A 22236-nucleotide genomic window follows, 5' to 3' on the forward strand; every position below is an offset into this window, starting at 1 on the left:
GAGCCTCCTCCCGCCGTGCCGGGGCGCTGGGGCTCGCCTCCTCCCGGCGCGCCCCGCCCCGGGGCCTCTCCCCCGGGGCCCCGCTCAGGCGCAACTCCCGCATGAAGCCCGGGGGCTCCTGGTCGGCGGGCGGGAGAGCCGGGGGGGGCCCGGCCCACCTGCGCCCGGCGGCTGGCGGTGCCCGCGGCGCAGAGCGCGGCTGCTCCGGATCGGCGGCGGCGGGGCTGGGTCCTCCCTCTGCCCCCCCGCCGCTCCCGCCCTCGCACACTCCTCTCCCACCGCCATCCATCCATCCGTCCTGTCGGCACCTCGCCCGCCCGGCGCACACACGGGCTCGCACAGCCGCACGCACCCCGGCACCCTCACAACATGCTGCCGGCCACCGGCCCGGCATGGACCCCGGCGGCGGCTGCTCGGCTCCTCTCCGCTGCTGACTGCCCTCTGAGGTTTGCGGCAGGTAGCGGGGCAGACTCCTGGAAAGTGCAATAGGAAAAGCGAAGGGGAAGGGAAAGAAGAAAAAAAAAAAAAAAAAAAAAAAAAAAAAAAAAAAAAGGAGGGAAAAAAAAGGCTAAAGACATCAAGCCGGCCAAACCCAGCTTTGGATCTCAGTGCAGGTATTTCTGCTGCTGTGTTCATCCCTTGCCGCCTACCGTCCCGGTTTATTATTTCTTTTTTTAAGGAAAGAAAACAAGGACGAAAAGGAGAAGTCGAACTCTCAAAGGGTTACTATGCAATTGCGACTGATTTCTTGGTTTTTTATCACTTTGAACTTTATGGAATACATTGGCAGCCAGCACGCCTCCAGGGTACGGCGACAGGGAAGAAGTAAGTGCGAAGAGATTTATACTTTGATAACTTCTGGTTCCTCTCGTTGTGCTGTTCACCTGTCCGGGGGGTTCCGTGCCCCCGGTGCCCGGGCGAGTGCGCTGGGAACCAAATCCCGCGTCAGCGGCGCGGCCGAGCGGATTTGCAGGCAGTTTCATTCAACTGGAGGGATGAAAGCGATTTTTGACCTCTCTCTGCTCTTTCTCACCTCACCGGGATGAGCGGCGCGGGCTCTGGGAGGACCTGCGTCGGGTGCTTTACATTTTAATGTCTGGTGAAAGGGAACGTCCTTTCTTAGGTTTTCCCTTTTCCTGAAGGGAAAGGGCGATGACACGACAGGTAACTTTTTGCCGGTATGCCCTAAGCACCCTTCTCCATTCCGGCCAAGAAGCCCCCTTCCCAAGAAGGGGCAGTACAGATTATCGCTATAGGTTAAGCCTGGCAATGCGGAGGGGGGCTGGGGGTGTCGCGGCTCTGTCCGGCGCTTTGGCTTTCAGCCTCCGCTGGCCACTAGTCACCCATTGCCACCGTCCTGGGACTGTGACCCCTGAATTTTTAAATTTTTTTAATTTTAAAATTTTAATCCCATGAGATGAGGGGAGTCCATCCCTCCTGATTTAACCGGCCCGGGTCCATCTCCGGCCGGGTCCGGGGCAGAAGGTGGAGTGCCCAGGGGGCTGGCAGAAGCTCCCTGTCCCCCGTGAGGGCAAGAGAGGAGAGCTCCCCGTCATCGGGGAAGAAATAACAGGGAGGCAGCAGCGAGTCGCCGTCCAGGTGGCAGGGCGCTGCCACGGCCAGGAGGTCTCTGGCTCAGGCGTGGGGGTGCGGAGTGGGCTCGAAACCGGGGTGACACCTCCTGCAGTGCCGCCGGACGGAGTTCTGTCATGACCCTGCCGCAAGGAGCCGTGGATGAGGCGGGATGCGGCAGCAGAGGCCGCCGGGACGTGCCCCCGACCCGGCCTCGCCACCCCGCCTCAATCGGACCCGCCGCTGTTCCAGGAGAGGAGGCATTTTCTGCGCACCTACCGCGGAGGGGCTGCTCATGCCTGTCCGCTCCCCCTGACAGCTGCAGACACCGAGGAAATGTCATAAAACACAGCTCCCTGCATTTCATCAGCAAGAAGTAACTGAGTTACTTCCTCAGGGAGGGGAGGTACTGTTGTTTTAATTTTCTCCTGCTCAGCCTTCGCTCCCTTGCCCTGCTTGGCACGGCTGGCCCTTGAAAGCCTCCTTTGTATGGTCTGCCTCCTGCAAACAAGTTTTGATTCACCTAAAGTGCCCCTAAAGCGGAGCTGAGCACGAGAGAGACCGGGGCTCCAGCCCTGCGATCCCCACGGCCTCACAGCGAGGGAGCACTCAGGGCTAAGTAAAACATGTCAGGGCATCCGGTTTATTATCCTTGGCAAGGGAGGGCTCCGCAGCCTCCATCACCTCCCACCCACTCCTTTAACCCCTGGCAACCGCGGGCCCGCAAGCTGCGGCTGCCCCCCACCCCCAGCCGCAGGGGTACCCCGACGGGCTCGGCAGAGGTTCTGAGAGGTTCAGCCCCGGGCTGGGGGCACGGCAGGGCTCGGGGGGCAGGACGGCCCCGCGGGTGGCGGAGCGGGGCCCCCTCGTCCCGGACTCGCCCCGGCACCTGGTGCGTGGCGCGCCGGGCCAGCGCCGGGCCGGCGGCGACCTCTGCTGTCCCTGCGGCTGCAGGTGCTCGGCTCCCGCGGCACGGCACGGCTCGGCACGGCCCCGAAGCTGCCCCGCTTTCGGCGGGAGAAGGCAGGTCTTCCTCCTGCCCCCGGCCGCTCGCAGCGCTGGGCGCAGCGCAGCCGCCGCTCCCGAGCGCGTCCCGCCGCTCTGCTCTTCCAGGAGAGCGCCGTCCCACCTCGCTCGTCCTCAGACACCCTGCATAGCGGGATAGCTTTCGGGAAATAGGGGCGGGAGTGTTGGCCGCCAATATTGAGCTGGTTGGTGCACCGTGGAGAAGGTACCGAGCACTTGATCAAAGTTTTATGGTTAAAATGCAGGAGTTAAGATAAATTCAGAGCAGAACAAGCGGCTGGAAAATCACAGCTAGAGGGTCAGAATGGGAATCTGCCTTGTTATTTTGGCAGTGAACGCAAAAAGCCTTTCAGAACACCTCACCTGGACGTGCCGTCGTCTACTGGCCGAGGTTTCAAATCCAGCTGGTTGTAAAACATGATTTGGTATAAATAGTGGTTATGTAGCTTGGAGCAAGGAATTAGAGAGTGAGTGTTTATGAAAGATTATAAAAGTGGTTATGATCACTTGCACTAATCACTTTGGCTTTAAAAGCCCATGAATCACTGTTAGGGAATAATGCTATTATAATTATCGTGTGCAGATAAAGACGGCACCTGTCAAATTAATCTACTGTGTGGAAGACTTTCCCTGGATTTCTGTTTCTTTTGCCCAGATAGTCTCCTTTAATCACAAATCATAAGGAGATTTCTAGGGAAATGTTTTAAAATTTCTCTTTAACCTACTTATTTTTAAATACAGTACAAATAACTTCCTATCAAGCAGTCAGTGAGCCCATGTTACTTTGTTTTGGTTATTATCAGAGTTCTCCATTCTATGTATTATATTGTAGACTCACGTATTTTAAAGTAAAGAAATTATAAAATCTGAGCTGGCTAATTCAGAATACACCATGCCAGAGTCCCAGCTGGTATACATTGAAGTTCATTTGTTAAATTACCCCATCAGAAGGATCTGGTCCTGAAGCATTATTTATTTTGTACCTATTGCCAAAATAATCCTTCCTATGAGAAATGTCTAGTTTGCAATCCTTTTAGTCTCCAAACTCCTACTGAATTTTCCAGTTGGGGAATCATGAATTTCTGTCCCATGATCAGTAGTAAAGATATAGTCGGCTGTGGAGAGATAAAACTCCTCTGAAGTCAACAACAAAGTGCAGACAGATGAGTGGGTCCAGAATTAGACATAGAACACACTCAATAAAAGTTTAAAAGCAAACATACCTCTAGCAGAGAAATTTGTGGTTTTATTCTGATAAGAGCAATCAAGATTAACAAAGTTGCTAGTCTGAGTCTTACAAGACAGAGTAATACGCAGCTGAGTATAGACTAGCGTACCAATAAATAAGAACGTCTGTGTATTGGCAAGTGATTGCAGTTTGCTTGGAAAAAAAAAAAAAAAGGAGGATCAAGTCAATAGCTCCAAAATATTTTCGTTCTGTAGACTACTACCAACCCCCAAAACTTAGTACTGACAGTTAAGTACATCTCTCACTGGCCTTCTAGTAGACAGAAATGAAGTATTATTTGCTACAGGTCTGTGAGTGACCAGCAGACCATTTGCTGTGACGCTGTGGACTAGCAGTGAGCCATGGACTAAATCTGGAAATCTAGAATAAGCAAAGTGATAGAAAATTCTGTATTTCTACTACACTTCTACATTTGTGAGTGTATATGACTTTATGGAAATGCAATTTGGATATAGAACTCCCATGATTATTGGTAGCCCATCCAACTGCCTTCTGCCTTTCACTACTGCAGCATGTCCAGGATGCCCAGTGCTTGCTCCTTCCTTCCTTCCTTCCTTCCTTCCTTCCATTGCTCGTCTGCGCATTCCTCTGCTGATGCGGGACTGCAGGTCTTCCAGCATCTGCTTCTGGTCACAGTTACTAGTGGAGGGCTCCAGTCTGCAAACCCTCTGTGTCTCTGACTTGGTTTGCATGCAGCTACTTACAAACTCAAAATTAGGGAGGTGTTTAACAGCCCATTTGCATAGATAGCTATATAAATTAAAACAAACTGGGAAAATACTGACAAAATTATTTCTTCAGTAGTAAAATTATTTCTTCAGTCTTTTTATACTCTTGAGCAGAGTGTAATTCACATGGAGGTAGAATGTCAGCAAAAAACCAAGGAATTACATTATTAGTTAAAATAATACTTTATTGCAGAAGCAATTCTTTTAATAGCTCACCACCTATATATATTATTGATATCTATATGTATCTTCAGGGTTGGCACATCACAGATGGCAGTACTACAGAGCTGGAATGTAATATAGATGTTATTACCAATTTTTAAAAATAGAAATAATTTTGTATCTCAGTGCAGCAGTTTTAAGCAAAAGTTAGCCAGGCAAGCAGCCATGAAGCAGACCCCCTTGGGCAGGATTGAATTACTGTTAGTTGTCTTTCAGAGTGTTTGTATGCTGCTGATAATTTTTTCTGTGATCTCTTCATATTAGCACTGTGAGGGTAAATACTTTGCTGGCAAAAAGTGTGTCCTTTTTTTTATTTTTTTCAATTAAACTATATTTCTCATTTTTTGCATGAGAATCTGTCCATTTAAAAACAGACAGTAAAATTCCTATTGCAATCATTGGAAGCAGAAGCTGTTCCATTGTGCTGTTGTAAACTGTGAACATATCTCACTGTAGAGATATCTTAAACAATTAAATATCAGAAAATCCCTACCAATTACTGAAAGCTTTAGAAGCATGATAGGGATAGGCTGCTTGTGTTATTTTTAAAACAAATTACTTGGTATGTATGTAAAATCTGTGCCTGATCATACCAGCATATGTGGAACGATAAGTGTTGTTATCCCCAGAGACCAAAGGGCATTACTGACCAGTTCCCATTTCATACCTGATATCTGAAAGGGTGATAATTTAAATTTTTTTAATTTGACCTGCTGAAGACATTTCTTATACTATATAAAATTTATGTTAGACTTTAAATACATGATACCACAACTTCTCAAAGACATTGATGTAGGATAGTATACCTGAAAATACATGAAAAGTCCTATTTCTCTCTGCGGACGGAATAAAATATTGCTATTATTAGTAAGAAGGTTTTAGAGTTTGAACCTGCCTCCTTTACTTTCAGTGGAGAAAGTCCTGTGCACTATGCTGGAGCTGGAGTGAGCTTTTTCTGCAGGATACATTTTGAGTTTGGAAGAAATCCCATACTAAAATACTTGCAAAATTGCATGATTCAAATATGTAAAGCCCCTAAAGAGGATAAAACAATGCCTCTTACCTTTCAAAACTATGATACTTAAGCTGCTTGGGAAGCAGTCTCATTCTTAATCATATGAAAAGTACCAGTATTTTACTACTTCCACCTATTGAGCCAACTGAAGCCAAACAAGTTAACTGAGACTAATTTCTTCTTTTGAGCTTTGCCCTTAACGTACCAAGCCTTTGCCAATCCCCATTCTGCTGTTTCCTCTTGCTATAAATTTTTCACTGGAGACTATGGAAGTGTTACACCTGATAAAATCTGAGCTAGAAGTCAAAAATCAGACTTACTCATTTTCTCTTGCTCAGCATGCTGATTTTGCTCTCTGCTTTGCAAAGCAAGTGTGCTGGCTGGACCACTGCACTTTATCGCTAACATTAACAAGCTGTCTGTCATTTCATACTCAATCATTTATAGACAGTGACTACTAGCAACACTCCTCCATTAAAACTATGGATGTTCTTAAGAATGATTTTTCCCCTGCAGTGAATTGTCCCTTTTGCTTGAAATTAAATTAGAAGTTGTGAAAACTCGGTGGAGGAGATATAAAAGCTAATAAAAAAAATTTTTTTGTCTCACTTCTAATTCTGGAGTCTGAACTACTCAAAATCACTTTGCCAATTTTTTTACCAAAATAATTCTGAACAAAGCAGTCTTATCAGATGACAAAAGGCAGCTGAAACCATGTACGTTTTTATACAAAAGTCTCTCTGTCTGCTATTACCACAAACAGTGCTTCAGGAAAAAGTACGCAGAGAACATTTATTCATGCAAAACATGCTATGGCTCTCAAAAAAAAAAAAAAAAAAAAAAAAAAAAAAAAAAAAAAAGACAACCCCAACTCTTTTATAACTAATTGAATAATTGAGTTTTTGGTGACAGCAGAATCATTAAAATTAGATGTTCTGTCATAATAAAATCTAACAGATTTTATTAATGAGTACTTTAACCTTATTTTTGTTGCTAGTGCAGAGCAGTGCAATGAGCAATGCTGCTTAAGGAATGATTGTGCTACGGTTGTACGACAGCTGACTAATAAACATTTCTGTGTGTTTCAGTTTCTAGATTATGAGCTATCCACCTTGCATTTTAAAATATGTTACTTCCTCCTGTAAACAAACATAACAGCCACTGAAGTAACGGAGCCACAAAACACATCTTGCTCCAGTGCTCCTAGGCAAGAACTCACCTATGGGGAACAGAGCTGAACTGGGAGAGCCTTAGGCTGTGGCAGTGCCATTGAGCTCCTGCCAGCTTGAAGCAGCACCCTGGCCTTGCACTGATATTTTGGCTCCACACGATAGAATAATTGGGAGGAAGAGCATAAAGGAATGCTTATAGTGGTACTTGTAAAGGAAAGTAAAAGCCCGAACTACAGGTTAACACCAAGTTCTCGTAGTGCTGATATAAACTTTCTCCTTTCACGCTTCTTAATGTGTGTCAGTATAACATCCTGATAGGCTTCGTGTTTAAAATTGCAAGGTCCTAGATGGGATTTCAGACATTTAATATATTCTACTGGGTAAAGAAGATTTTGGGGCACTGTAAAATGAAACAGGAGGTCATTGATAGATGTTGGGATAGTAACGATGTGTGATTCCTGTGGCTTCCTGTAAAGGCCAAGGGCAAACACAAAAAGGCTCACATCCAAGAACTGGACATAAGGTGCCTAAGGTGTGTCTGGGACAGGATTGAAATATGAGTACCTCACCTTCAAATAATGCTTAATTTCCACCTCACCCTCGACACATGGACATTTCTCAGATGCTCTGTCATTTCTAAAGTGTAACATTTCTCATCTTACTGTCACTGAACATCTGTCGGAGCTCAGGTCCTTTCATGCAGTGACTTTGAGACTTTCTCTTAGAGAAACCCTGTGTTTAAAAAATGCAATGAATAAATAGCAACAAATAATAAATATATCCATGCGAAGTTCCTCAACACGGAGCACACAATATTGCAGATGATTGCCTACTGACATTGGAATAAAGTCACATGCATTCCTGCTCCATACCCAGCCCTCAAGCCCTTGTCTTTCCTGTGCAAACTAAAATTGATGTGAGTGGAGACCTGAGATTACATGCAAATCCAGGTGAAAAAACATCACTTTATTAGAGCATATCAATACAGATAGGCTAGAGTCATGCTATATGGAAGAATTGATTTAGCTTAGGTTTTTCGTTCCTGGCCAAATGTTTTAGCAGCTAAGCTTGTGGATGCATTAAGGGGCAGCAAAGCTGCTGCTCCCTTCTTGGTGCATTTCAGAAGAAAAAAATGAATTCTCCTTTCTTTTGTTAAAGAATGTACTGGTTTGCAGTGCAGTGTAGTAGTGCCAGGGCACCTGAATTCCCTGGACATCCAGGATTTGATATAGTTTCTGACCTCATCTTTTCAGACAGGTTAAGACTCCTTTGTTCAGCATGCTGGATTTTTTCCCTTTTGTAAGCAGCCAAATCTTCTCACCTACTAAAAGGCAACTGACATATCTTGCTCAGAGCTCCAGCTGGACTTTAATGGAGGTGTCAGTGGAGTACACCATGACACAAGTAAGGATGTTTGGAACAGCATAAATCCTCTACCAAGCACCAGCTTATCCACTCCACTTCTCCCCAAATACATAGCTTCACTTCTCCCCTGGGTACACAGCTTCACTGGCAATAGTGTTTGCATGGGAAGTCACAGCAAAGGTAGGGATTGAGATATTTTAACTCAGCTTCCCTACAGAGTGAGGGAAGAGTGAGGCTGTGTTTCAAGGGGAAGGAAGACAAGGTCCTCGCATAAACCAGAACTGTAGGAGCAGCCAGCTGGTGGAACAAGATTTCCATTGCATTCCTTCAAAAACTTTTACGAACATCCACATGAACCAGAGCTACTAAAACCTGACACTTTAATATATTTACAAAGTTTATGTATGTTATCAGCACATGCAATACTCCCATTAGGATTTATTACAGGTTTCTTTAGTAACAACATTTTTTATCATAACAGCTCAACTGGTCAGAGAGAGGAAAACAGCCAGTTTCTCCAGAATGAGCCTCCCACACGCACTTGCCCAGCATTATTGAGTTGCTTATTCATGAAGATTACACAAACCAGTGTCAGCAAGTGTTTCATAACCTTGTTTCCTTTTCCTAGAATGTTCATTATTAATTTCACTTTTTCTATGCCACTGAATAATGAGTTGCTGGTGCTATATTACTTGATGTTACTGCCGAGGGAAGAGCTAGCCCTCCCAAAGAGAAAAGTGGGAGCAAAGGCTATTTATTCAACATGGGAGTCAGATGTTAAGTGCAAGTATTTCGCAAACACATGGGGATGGATGAAGATTCCAGAAACTTTTAGTATAACACAGAACTAAAAATAATCAGCTGAAATGAGACCTTCTTGTGCTGGGCATGCTGGCCGCAGATGTTTAATAGCAAGATCATGAAGGCCTTCACAAAATGACATGATTTTGTGTTTTGCAAAAGAAAAAAACAAGCCCCACAACAGTTTCTGTTTTGCAGTCCAAGATGAAATCACACATTTATCTCTTGTGTTTATGTTTTATGAAGAGTTGGGCAATTGACAAGTTTCAGAGTTGAGGGAGTATTAAAAGGGAAAGTAGAATTCTGTATGAGAGTGTAGAATTTATAACTTGTGCTATGTCCTAGACAAGTATTTTTAAGATGAAGACCCTGACTTTAGGAATTAAACTATTTAAATGTGCTTTTTAAGCTACCAATTGAGGAGAAGTTTCAGACGTGTAAAAATCTGTCAGTAGGATTCAGCTTCAAGTGAATGTCAGCAAAAGGGCATCCTTATTGCTGCTTAGGTCATACATTATTTCTGAAGAATAGACCAAAGTCATTTTGAAGAACAGATAAACATAAAAACTAGTTCGTCTAGGCAGGTTGTGGACAAAAATATTGCATTTTATCTCCATTGGCATAATTTATTTTTGCCACAAACCTACAAAATCAATATGATTTGAAAGTGCTTATTCTCTTCCATGACTGGGTTCTTTCATCTGAGTAATTAACTAAGATACTAATCCTGCTTTAAAGCCCTGGCTTCCTTTAAACATAGAACAAGTAAGCTGCCACATTACTAGCTCTAAGTTCAGTATATGTAAGAAGCAGTGACATATATTATGGTTGTGTGGTCTCAGTCACTCTGTGAACGTGAAAATTATGGATGAAATTTCAAACAGGCTTTCTTTAATGAGGTATTTACATATTGTACCTGGATACTCTGCTAAACACAGGTCTTCCCAAGCTTTATGAAGGTTAGAAGCACTGAGTGGGGGAGGATCTGGCTGGCCAAAAAGGAAACTGTGAACTGTACCAGTTCAAGATGAGGACAGGCTGCTATTCACCTCTTTCTGAAATCATATAATTTCCAGCTACCCAGTGAGCAGAGAAGTTAATTTCTCCCTCAGGATAAACCACACCTGAGTCCGGATAAAATAGATTAATCAAAAGAGTAGTCTTCTCTTGCATTTTCATACTTTCTTGATTATGTGAGAGAGGAGGATTCTAACCGTAGCTACCGCTAAAAGACCACCAAGCATTATGAAAGTCAATCTAAAATCCTTTTTGAAGCCTTACATAATTTCTTGAGAAGTAAGTTATTCATCTATGAAACTTGCTAGTTGAGCTTTCTAGTCTGGTTCCTTGACTGGCTGTGGTTACTTCTGGGAACAGGAAAAAGGGCCTGTGTTTTTCATGTGGAAGTATGCAGAGACCTTGGACACATCTTGTTCAAAAGAGATTAGTCACAGAAATTGCAGTACTGCATATAAGAGAGTTTATTCAGAAGCAGAATCTTTCATCCTGTCTTCCTTAACTCATACAGAAACATTCTCTGGCTTATATAGTTATTTCCCTGGAACCCCCTGACCCCGCAGCTGTTGTCCTAGAACTGGAAAAACTCATCCTTATGCATTGTCATCTCTCCCTTCTCCTCTACACATTAATATCTATATCTGTATATATGCATTCCCATACATACATCAAAGTTCACATCAACACAAGCAAGAATTAAAGCATTTTCACTTCACTTTCAGATTATCTTAAAACATAGGTGAAATCCATGCTGATAACCTCAGGCGGAAGTTTTTAACTCAAATGTGAAGTCCTTTGGTTTGTCTGAAAACTCCAACTCTTCTCCCGCTGTTCTTATCTGTTTGGTCATGGAAAACAAAATCATTAGTTTTATGTGGGTTAAACCAAATGCTAAATTCAAAAACAACAACAAAAAAAATGTCTGGGAAGCTTGGTAGGGGACCCTCTTTTTTTTTTTTTTCTGATGAGCTCGTCATGTCTAAAACTGTATCAGAAAGTTATATGGACCCTTCCTTTTTGATTATGTAACCTTTCTTGCTTTCCAAAAGACCTGTATCACTAGGTTGGGAATTTTACTTAGCCACTTGGAAGGAAGATGATGTTCCAGAGATTATGCTCTGGGCAGGGAAAATTGGTGGTTCCAGTGAAAAAGGTCTTTCCTTGCCACTGTGACAATGCAGCAGCACTGCTGCAGCTGTTCCCTGGAGTTGGCCGTGCATATGGGTGCACTTCTGTAACTGCATCTGTGCACATGCAAGGCAAGACAATATTCCTCTCTTTTATCAGCAAACAGAAATGTTCCAATCATAAGGCACATGCCATACTAACCCGAGGTTTTCAATTACAGCCTCTGCATTGTTTTTAATGGGAGATGGTTTAGGCAGAATAAACATGTCACGAAGGTTAAGGGACTGATTCTGCTTCTAGCTACAGCTCATGTCAGGAAGCAAGTATCTCACAGAGCCCTGCCAGCATAAAATTTGCATGTGCACTGAATCTAGCCTAAATGTTTATACTGGATACTAAAAAAACATGATAAGTGGGAGGTTTTTGTTGCCAATCACCAAGAAAAGGAGCAGAAATGCAGTCTGTAATTCACTTTCTGAGTTGCTGGTACAGGAAATGAGGGTATTCCACTGTCTTTTGTCAGAGAACCGATGTAATTTGGCAATTAAAAGTGTAGGAGAAATATTTTATGGCTTTCTTGATGTTGCACTTATTCACCCTGCCCAGCACTGTGTATTCCTGAACATTTCCCTCCTTTGCCTTCCCTCTGTTCCTACAGGTATTGAACCTGAGCACTATCTCTCAAAGTAGTGCCTGATGTAATTCACAAAATGAGAACATGCATCAGAAAAGACTAGCTAAGTAAGTGAGCACAGGAATGGACACAAAATGTTGCATTTTCTGAAGTGGCAAGTGGTAGAGGGAGTAATAAGTCTAGACCAGCTCCATTAGCCTGCCAGATTTAACACGTGTATGATCCATGTCCTTGTCATAATCCATTTAACACATGAGCCCAGCCCAAGCCTGCTGGAAATGAGAACTAGCAGGTGAATGCATTGAACCAGGACAGACACACCAGAATTCACACGAAGTCATACATCCAACATACAGGATGTGCAATAATGTGACTTTTGTCAAATCAATTTTTAAAATATTTATTTTCTCATAGCCTTAGAAACTTCTATTCTTTCTTAGTGTCACTCCAAAGAAACATGTTTTTACTGTTCTCTCATCCTCATTCCCTTGTTTATATCTACAAGGAAGTTTCTGCCTCAACATAGTTTTCCCTTTCAATTATAAATTATAGAAATTATTGCAATTTGCATCGCTGAGACCACAGTTTTGGGGAGAAATGGTGAAAAGAGAAAGGATGCCCTTGAGCTGTGGTGTGATGACTTGATGACAGCAGTGGGTTTTCTTGGTGAGAGAGAAGAAGCACTGAACAACTCCTTTGATTTACAGAGACAGATTGTAAAAAAAAAGGCCATGAATCTCTGCATATACAGAAAGATGCGATTCCTTGGAGACTATGTCAGATATAAGGAAGGATGGGAAGGTTTGCATAGAATAACAGAGAATGTAGCCCTAAGGTCTATCAAATGCAAGAACAGGAAGTGTGAAGTTTGTAAAGTGGTGAACTATTCTGAATGTGTCAGCTGACATCAAACATGTCCATGGCTGTTTGACCAAGCACAGATACCAAACTATCCATCCAGTTTGTCTACTGCTTTCCCCTTCTGGGACCAGCAGAAAAAATGCACTGTTTGCAAAAATACTGAGCAGGGAGGAAAGCCCCCTCCACAACATTGTGCTATTCCCCACCACTCCATCAGGGATGGTCAAGATGTGTGGCAGGGCAGTTGGCCTCGACTCAATACAACTTACAAATAGGAGTTTATTCAGAAGTAGAATCCTCCTCCTCAGCTGCATTGTTGCAGACAGGATGGGCAGCAGAGTTCCTCATCTGAACTGCAATGTGCAGCTCTGCTCACTACGCTCTTTAAGCAATTCCCAGCTCTTGTAATGCCAGATGATCCCAACTTTCTCTATGCCAAGCCCTTTCTCCAACACATTAAATTGCTCAAAGCTCTGCACATCTCTATTCTCTCTAGTGACAGAAGTTAAATAATGTCCACAAATGGAAATATCTACTCCTCCTCTTGGCTTGCTGTGTAGCCATAATCCCCCTCCCCCAAAAATATTCAGTCTAAGTGGATTTACAGAGTTAGTCTGAAAGTTTCTGGATTAGAAATCCTATGGTTCACAGCAGAAGTGTGAGCACTGCTGTCTCGACAGGCAGGCCAGTGCTTCTTGCTTCTCTTTAAGATGGACTCTGTCTGATGACGCAGGGGCAGAGGAGGTACCACACCCTGTCCGGCCATCAGCCTCGTGCTCAGACAGCTCTTTCAGCTGCCAGTTCTTCTTTAGGGTTTTACAATGAAAAAGTTTCAAACAAACATCAGATGAAAGCAATTTTGAGCCTAAACCAAGCATGGCCAGGTTTGCATTGGTGATTTATTGGTGCAAGTCATCAGCTCCTATTACCTTTTACTTGAGCCATGCAATTCTCTGGCTTTCAGACATTTCTAGGGCCTGATTCTTTTCCTATTGAAGTTAATGGGAGGTTTTGCCACTGATTTCAATAGGAGGCCTCTAACTTTCCAACCTTTCCAACCTGCCTATAGAGTCTTGAAGTACTTCCAGGTTTCCATCATAGTCTGTGGTTCCCCTCTTTAAGTCAATTGGACATTAACAGATTGCCTGGGTCCACACCTTTGGATAGAGAAAAGCTCCAGATCTGATTCAGCGCTCACTCACACACCAGCTTTATACCCCAGTGGAGTTCCTCCTGATTTATATTGGCAGGAGAGTGAGGTCCAATGTTACTTATGCCTGGGTCATTGCCAGCAGAACACGGAGAGAATTCAAGTCAATTGTTATCCCCTTCCCCACACCTCTCAATCACAGCATAAATGTATGTACATATATGTGGATATATTAGAATCATCTGGACTGTTTTAAGTTATTTGCCATTGAAACTGACTTCAAATTCAAGTTTTAAAGTTGAAATAACAAAGAAGGAAAAAAGAGTCAGAAGGGAGCCAGCTGCAAGGGTACTCACAATTTTCATCAGTCTACAGGACACTCCTAATAACATATTTTACTACTTTGTAGTGAACTTTCTTTGCTTCTGCCATAAATATATTCCCTATGCTGTAAATGAATAGCTTGCAAGCTCACTAAAGTTAATATAGAAGAATAAATCTTAACTACCTAATGTCAGGTCAGAAATATAAATCTTATCTAATATGCCAGGTCAGAAGGAAAGAATACTTTTTGCTGAAAATAGCAAATACTTTCCAGTGCAGAGTCGGAACTTATTTTTCTCTTTAAAAAAATGTGCTGCCCCTAATAAGATGGGTTGAACAGTCTCTTTTTAGAATCTCCAAAAGAAAAATAAACACACAGAGCAGAGTTAATTTATAAAATGCTCCAAAGTTTATCTTGGCAGAACAGTTGTAGGCAGTGAGAGTTCTCTCCCTCTCATACATGCATTCATACACACACACAGACACACACGTCTCAAAATTAAGACAGGACTTTACAATAGCAAATGCTACAGAAAACTTATATATCTGAGTAAATTCATAGATTCTTATTCATGCAAGGCTCTCATTTTCAAGTCAATGGAAATTTTTCCAAAGAGAGGCAACAATCCTTGGTGCCTTTTTGTGTAAGTACAGACCTGCTGTGTCACAGTAGGGGAAAGCGAGAGACACAAGTGCCTCGTGTCTCAGGTCCCCCTCCCATGTACCAGCACTTCTGCTAGCTGTAAAGCAGCGATGCAGCCACCGTCCCCTCCTCCTGCCTGCCCAAGACCCCACTTGTTAGACACAGCTGGACAGCCTGGTGGGTGATCTGCTAGCCAGCAGCTGCTGGCACAGAGGTCCTTCTCTGTAGCCCCAGGCTCCTACTGCTGCTCATCCTCTTGTTACTCCTCCACACCTGCTTCACACCCTGTTCTCACCAGAGCCAAGGTAACTTCAGAGCCTGAGGAGATGAGGCCCACCAAGGGCTTTCTTTCAGCCTCAGAGTATTAACTTTATTTATTTTAAAGTCCATATCAACCTGCGTCAGGGAGCCACAACAACAGGGAAATATTGCAGGTTCCAGATCTACCAGCCAAGAGATTGTCCAAGAGAACAGCAGGTGCTATGCTGACACGCCCAAACAATTTGGAACTCCTCCACCTCTTGTAGCAGCCACTGGCCTTTCACACAGTTTATTTACTTCAGTGTCTGCAAAGCAAACAGTCAAACAGTAATTTTCCCCAAGATAAACAAGAATAGCGGCAGTTTTACATGACTGAACCACAACTTGATGCTGGGGTTTGCACAATCCTCTGGACCATTTTGCTCGGTGCCACCAAGGTACTCAATGCAGAACCTGTCTCACTAAAGCCCCACAAAATAATGCAATAAGTAGTTTTCTCTTCTCTTCTCTTCTCTTCTCTTCTCTTCTCTTCTCTTCTCTTCTCTTCTCTTCTCTTCTCTTCTCTTCTCTTTCTCTTCTCTCTTCCCTCTTTTTCCTTTTTGCCTTCTGGGAAGTTGCCAGTTATGTCCAGCATTTGGTCTGACAACTGTTCTACTGTAAATATTTAGAAGAATCCATTAGAGATTAAACAAAGTGTAAGTAACTGCTCCTAAGTGATAGCTCTTATTAATGTTTGCAGCTATAGACTCTTAACAAATGCATATGAAAGTCCTACCTCTAGGCTGCTTGTGAGAAAGGGCAAGACAGAAAGCAGCAACCAGAACACAGTGTAATTTGAGCGTCAGTGTGTTATCATTACAAATATCAGCACAGAGACAGCATTCTGTAGAGTGTGTACCATGCTTGCAAATCTTCCAGACAGCAACGGGCAGAGTGTGTTACCCTGACCAATGTATTTTAAATGATCCGTATAAAGCCACAAGGGCGCTCAGAGTCTCTGTTAAGATGTTGACATCTTTGCTTTTCTCTGGTCTGCCCCAAAAATATAACATCCCCCCACCCCCCCAAAAAGAAACCCAAAAAAAAACCCCAAAAAAAACCCCAAAAAAAACAAAATCAAAAAAACCCCAAACCACCAAGTCCCCTTCCACCTCAAAGTGTATCAAGAATTCTCATGTATTACAGGGGAAAAGACAAGCACTGGTCTGGTGGATTTTTTTAAACTCTTATTGTATTCCAAAATTATCCTGTTTATACAGTATCTTAAACGTTCCCTGTGCAGTAGGATATCAGGGGCTGAGAAAGGATGAACACTCACACTGTTCTGGATCTTATTATGAAATGTTGCGATCAGCCACTGGTGTTCTAAAAGAGCTAGCTAAAGACTCCAGTGGCTAGCATCAATGAAATACTTAAGTAACTCTAGCAGAAGTCTCTTTCCAGTGGACATAATTTTGAGAATTATTAAAAAATGGTGCTTTTGCAAGCAACTGAGATGAACAAAGATGTATAAACACATCTACATATTAGCCTGTTTGTTTGCTTAAAAAAGTAACTGATGTTTCAGGAACACGATGAGCAGCAGGTATATGTCTATGCACAGACACACCATAGCAGACTTTTCTATCATAACAGAGGTTGGTGATACAGATTTTTAAAATTTTAATTACTTTATTTATTGGCAGTGATCAGTGAGTAGAGCGTGCTAGTTCCAATACAGAAGGGGTAAAAATTGGATACAACATTTGACTCCATTGTCCACCTTGAACAGGTGAAATCCTGCAAGAAAAAGGCCTGGAGCTTATCCAGACCACTTATGATGCTTTCCCAGGGTAGAAATGTCCGGTACTCACAAATAATGCATGTAAAGTGGACCTCTTAGCATCACGTCTAGTTTTCGAAGCTACCAGTCTCCTTCCCATGTCTTATCCACTTACCTTAAATAAAATGTCTGGATAATGTATCTAGGTTATCCTAGACATCAATCTGTGCTCATTCTTTCAACTCAGTTTCATAGTCATATCCAACCTTTCAAAATTAGTCACGATTTTCTATTAAGTGACTTTAGATCTTAGCTGGAGAAATAAGTAAAAGCAACCTGGACAACTTGGAGGGTTGGGCATAAGCTACTGAGCAGGAATGTGCTGACGTGGTGGATACTCCCATCTCTGATCATGGTGACTTACAGAGCTGGTGGCTTCTGTGTCACAGCAGGTAAGAAGGTAGCATGTAAGGCAATTTATCTTCTTCTGTACCTCTGTGTGTGCATATTATAAGAGTTTCAGAAGGCCAAGCAGAAAAGATGCTCATGCTCTAGAAAAGCTGTTGTGGTCTCTTCAAGAAAAAGGATTAGTAATTAGTCAATTAGACAAGTGTCTAAGACACAACAAGAGAAAATGATGTGAAATCAAAAGAATACTTTCTTGATATTCTCCCATTCTCCATTCTGCACAAATATATAATGGTAACATCAACAAGTCTCCTACAATCTCCTTGCTTACCCTGATGCCTCATTCAGCAGATATGCTACACTGAGACCTTACTAGACATAAAATTCCAATTTTCTTCATAAGGCAACAATGTGCAGTTTGTTATAAGGAAATTAAAGTTTATTTAATTTCTGAAATCTCCTGTGAAACAACTAGTTCTCAAATCACAAAGAAAATATTGGATCATCACCTTATATTAGAAATATGGCACTTTTATTTGCTTTTATCTATTATTATTTTGTTGTCTTTTTTTAAAAAAATTGTTAGAATTAGAGTGATAAGCATAACACAACCCACTGTGAGTAAGAAAACTGTGATATTGCTGATACTATCATAATGCAAAATGCTGACAAAAGGCTATCTTGCCAGCATGTGCCCCTAGACAGGGGCACAGCAGCAAGGGACATCAGAAGGTGCTCAGCATAAACTGTTCATCCACTCAATGGTTCCTTTCCCAGGCACAATAATTTATGGCTAAGCTACAGCATGCTTTTTAACAGATATCTCACCTCTGATTTGAAACATACATGTGACTGAGATTATACTGCCTCCCTGAGACTGCTGCAGTAAATTTATCTACCAAGGCTTTCTAAATTTTATCTTAACTAATGCAGTCTCGCTGATGCCTATTTCCAACCATTGATTGGTTATATCTTTACTTCCAGTGGTAGATATCATAATAGCAGAGGTATTTTAGGGGCAATGTTTTGTTGCAGATTGCATTTTTTTTTTTAACTGCCTAGACAAAGAACTGTTGTGAAGTGTGCTCAGACAAGGCTGGTTTTGGAGAAAACTATGCTTTTTTTATCTCTAAGAGCAGACTTGACTGAGGCCTCAGCATGCCTGAGCTCAGCCCTGTTCTATGCCACTGGAAGCCTTTTGGTGATAAATATTCATGTATCTGTTCTTTGCCTACAAAATTGTTATGGGAGAATTGGGGCAGGGTCTAACACAGCGCTGTCCCTATGTTGCGACCAAGAAACTGTTCCTGCTGGAAGCAAAGGCTTGAGGACATCCCAATTTCCCTCATTGCCATGCCCTGCCTGCCACCAGCAGCTCTCAAGCGCTATGAAGCAACAAGACCCTTCAAAGCTTAGAGATCTTCATAGGTGGAAAAGTGAGGTGATGAACTGTCCCTTCTTAATCCCTGGTACTGAACTATTGCTTCTGCCTGGGCTTTGGGATGGCTGTGCCTCCTCCTTGCAATACAAAGCAGAGTAAGACCCATATCAACCAATCTGGACTTGCTGGCAAGAATCACAGCTTCAGCCTGAGGAGTTCCCCAAATGTCTCAGTTCAGAGTGGTTATAGCAGCCAACAGACAGGCATTGCATTTCCCATCCTTCTCCAAACATGTGTTGTTAAAGGGAATATGGCCCCTAAAGCATTTACTTACATCATGGAGCTGCATCTCATTTGATTGCTGTAAAATGCTTTGAGGACCACAGGGTGAAAAGTCCTACAGAACTGCACGTATATTTGGAGTCTTACTGATGCTGTTGCTATGTGATTATATAATTTTCTCAGGGGTTTTAAGGATGGTTGAAATCACTGTAATTTGCATTAATTATACTTATCCTCTTTTTCCCATGTATGTGATAAACTTTGCAAATGTTTTCCCTGATCATTTGGCCTCCTTTTTATTTAGCTTGCCTTTGAACACCTCTTTCTAATTTTCTGTGAGAACACCTTTGTGGTACTGGCTTTTTTCCATATGGAGTGTTACATATGATGTTGGTATGGAAAGTATTATAAGGCAAACAGCAGATTTAAGCTGAAAAAGATACTTTAGAGATTAATGAACAGGCTTTGAGTCTCTCCTTTTATAGGACACTGGTTTGAGTCTTACTGAAATCAAAGCAATCTGTTTGCCTTCCTGTGAGGATATAGCTTAGTAGCCCCTTATAAAACTACTTAGTAATTTAAAAGTCAAACACTTTTATATTAAAAAAGCATTGAAATTATTATCTTTGTTGAGTCTCTTGCTAACACACAAAGGAACAGGGCTGCTGACTCCAAGCACTGTAGGAATCTTACTCCCAAATATAATGGCAATGATTTAAAATGCATGAACATTAATTTAAAAAAGTTAATAAAGTAGTGCTAGAAGCCTTACATAAGTCTTTTGTATTCACACAGCTATGCTTTTCTCTTCAGTATTAGGGAAGAGAATTTTTTCCAATCTTCCAAAAATAAGGAGAAAAGAATAATGGTTTTACTCTCTCAGACACCATGAAAACATGGTTATTATGTTGAAAACTTTTTTTTTTTTTTCTCCAATACAAAATTACCCAAAACTATTGGGTAAGAAGCTAAAAAATAGAAATGTTTAACTTTGAATTAGTTAATGACTGAGAAGTTCAAGGCGTTATTTTCAAAGTTAGTATGTTAGGAGTTAGGCTTTTGCCTTCTTCAGGGAGATAAGTGTCTGCTCCAAGCACAAGGGCCTCCATTCAAGAATGAGTCCTTAATTTTAATCAGGTATTCAAGTCTAATTGAAGTCAAGAGGTCTGTAACATATGCGTGTAGGTAACCATACGCTGATGTGCTTTTTGGAATGAGGAGGAATTTAATCATGGGCTTACATGGTATTGCATGGGGTTTCTTCCCAATTTGGTCTGGGTAGGCAGAAAGTAGCATAAAAAGGGATTAAGGAACATTAAAACTTGTTAACTTAGTGCTCAGTGTAGAGGAGAAAAAGAGCCTTTTATTTCCCTGAAATTTCTGACCTTTTTTGTTATTTTTCTTCTCCCTGTTGCTCTTTGCTCAACAACCACAGCTCTCGTTTGCTGTGGACAATTCCCAAAGGGAACATTCCTTGCTGGAGTAACTTACCCAGCTCTTTTCCTTAATTTACAGTGAGCACAGCACCCCTTGCAGAATCCATAGCAGACCCTTTGGCTGCAAGCCAGTGCTAATAGCATGTTTTCCAATAATCTAATCTCTTCAGTCACAGAGCAGAAATCAGAAAGTTAAAAGAACTGGCTTCTCAACTTGTCTCAGTCTGCCTTTGAAATCTGTGCATGGAAATGTTGTGTGAATAACTACAATAAATTGTTACCACACTTGCACCCATGACTCAATAGTTGTGCCCATAACAATCTGATGTATATGAGAGACCCCTCTATAAAGCAAGGTTTAATGTGGTGCCAGAAACAGACTTTCTCATGAAGGCTTGCTTGTGCAAAGAAGCCAGAAATTTCAGCCAAAGCTGAGGGCATATTGTAAATATCCATGAATTAAACACCTCACAATCCTAAGAGATAAGTATCATTTCTCCTTTGCAGATGAAAAAATTGAAGCTCAAAGATGATAGAGCCAAAATTTTAAAGTTTGGCTCTAGAAGTGAAATAGCAATTCTTTGATTGGACTCCTGAATAAATAGCTTCAATTTCAGACCTCTGACCACCTGCATCTTCTGCAGCCATTCTGAAAATGAGTGTTTGTACACAGGAATGAAGCAGGAGATTAGTTGTTTCACTGGAGGTCCTAGATTTGAAAATGTAGATTCTAGTACTTTACAATGCTAGAAAGGGACCTTAACCAGCCAACTTTATCAACCTTCAAACCCAAGAACCCCTAAATTTCTTCAAAGGCACATAGCTCAGTGGTTTTGTTAGCAAAAGACAAAGCAACTAGATGCTGAAAGTTAAGCTATACTTTTTACCTTTTCCCATGGGTTCTTTTTCATGTGTGTTGGACTGTGTACATTTTTGCTTTGGAGGTGCAGAACTGACACCATCATAATATTTTTTGCTGATTTCTAACATCATGCAGAACTCTGGTGCTCTTCTGATTACAAGCTGACAACTGGGTCCATCATTCTAACTCAGACCTGTATCCCTTCATGGATGATTTTGATTGCTGTGACCAGGAGCATATGCTTTTTGAGTACTTGGGGTAGCAGTTTGCTGCCTCTGTGAGACAAACAGCTTGATTTTCTTTGTGCAAGTCCAGGAGGCCAAGAAGCTACTCAAGGAAGGTATTTTCATTCTAGGGCACAGTTCAGTATTGCCTTTCACTTATTCCATTTTGGCATCTGCTTGTGACACTTTTTAGCACAATTTTTCTGCAGCAGCCCAGCATTTTGAGTGGTGTTGTTGCGGTCATCTCACATCCGAGCCCTGTCTCATGGCAGCCCAACGTGGTGGCAAGCCACTAGCCACCAGCTGAGCTGCCAAATATTCATCATATTGAATACTTATAAAATAACTGCTGTGATTTTATGTTTTTCTAATATCTAGGGGATGTTGCATTTTCACTGAAGCCTAATTGTTAGCATAACTTATATTAGGCAGTTCTATTTGCAATAATGGGTTCTATTTCTATCATTCTGCATCAGCTTAATTAAGTTACAGCGTGACAGGACAGAACAGAACAGTCCTTTCTTCCTCATTACTGGAGTTATTAGAAAAATGTTCTTCAACAGAGCATGTTGCAAAGTGCTAAGGATATTTTACAAGCTGGTTAAGGCATCTGGCACCGGAAAAAGCATCTCTCTTAGGCCACAGTAAATGGATAATTTTCTTGTATAAGAGCTTGGTTAGGAAGATGTGTCTTACAAATTTGTACTTGAATG

At 42.2% G+C, this 22236-nt stretch overlaps 1 protein-coding gene across 1 annotated transcript in view; it reads left to right on the forward strand.

Moving 5' to 3' along the window:
* The first annotated feature begins 284 nt into the window (after positions 1-284).
* Positions 285-22236, forward strand: part of RSPO3 (R-spondin 3) — a 58613-nt gene continuing 36661 nt past the window's right edge. Inside the window, exon 1 of the mRNA XM_041423824.1 lies at positions 285-825. Coding sequence (XP_041279758.1) covers positions 729-825 — 97 coding nt within the window. The 5' untranslated portion in view covers positions 285-728. The remainder of the gene's footprint in view (positions 826-22236) is intronic.

Source organism: Onychostruthus taczanowskii, unplaced genomic scaffold (genome assembly GCF_017590055.1).
Source record: "Onychostruthus taczanowskii isolate IOZ18803 unplaced genomic scaffold, ASM1759005v1 scaffold8, whole genome shotgun sequence".
Taxonomy (NCBI): Eukaryota; Metazoa; Chordata; class Aves; order Passeriformes; family Passeridae; genus Onychostruthus; species Onychostruthus taczanowskii.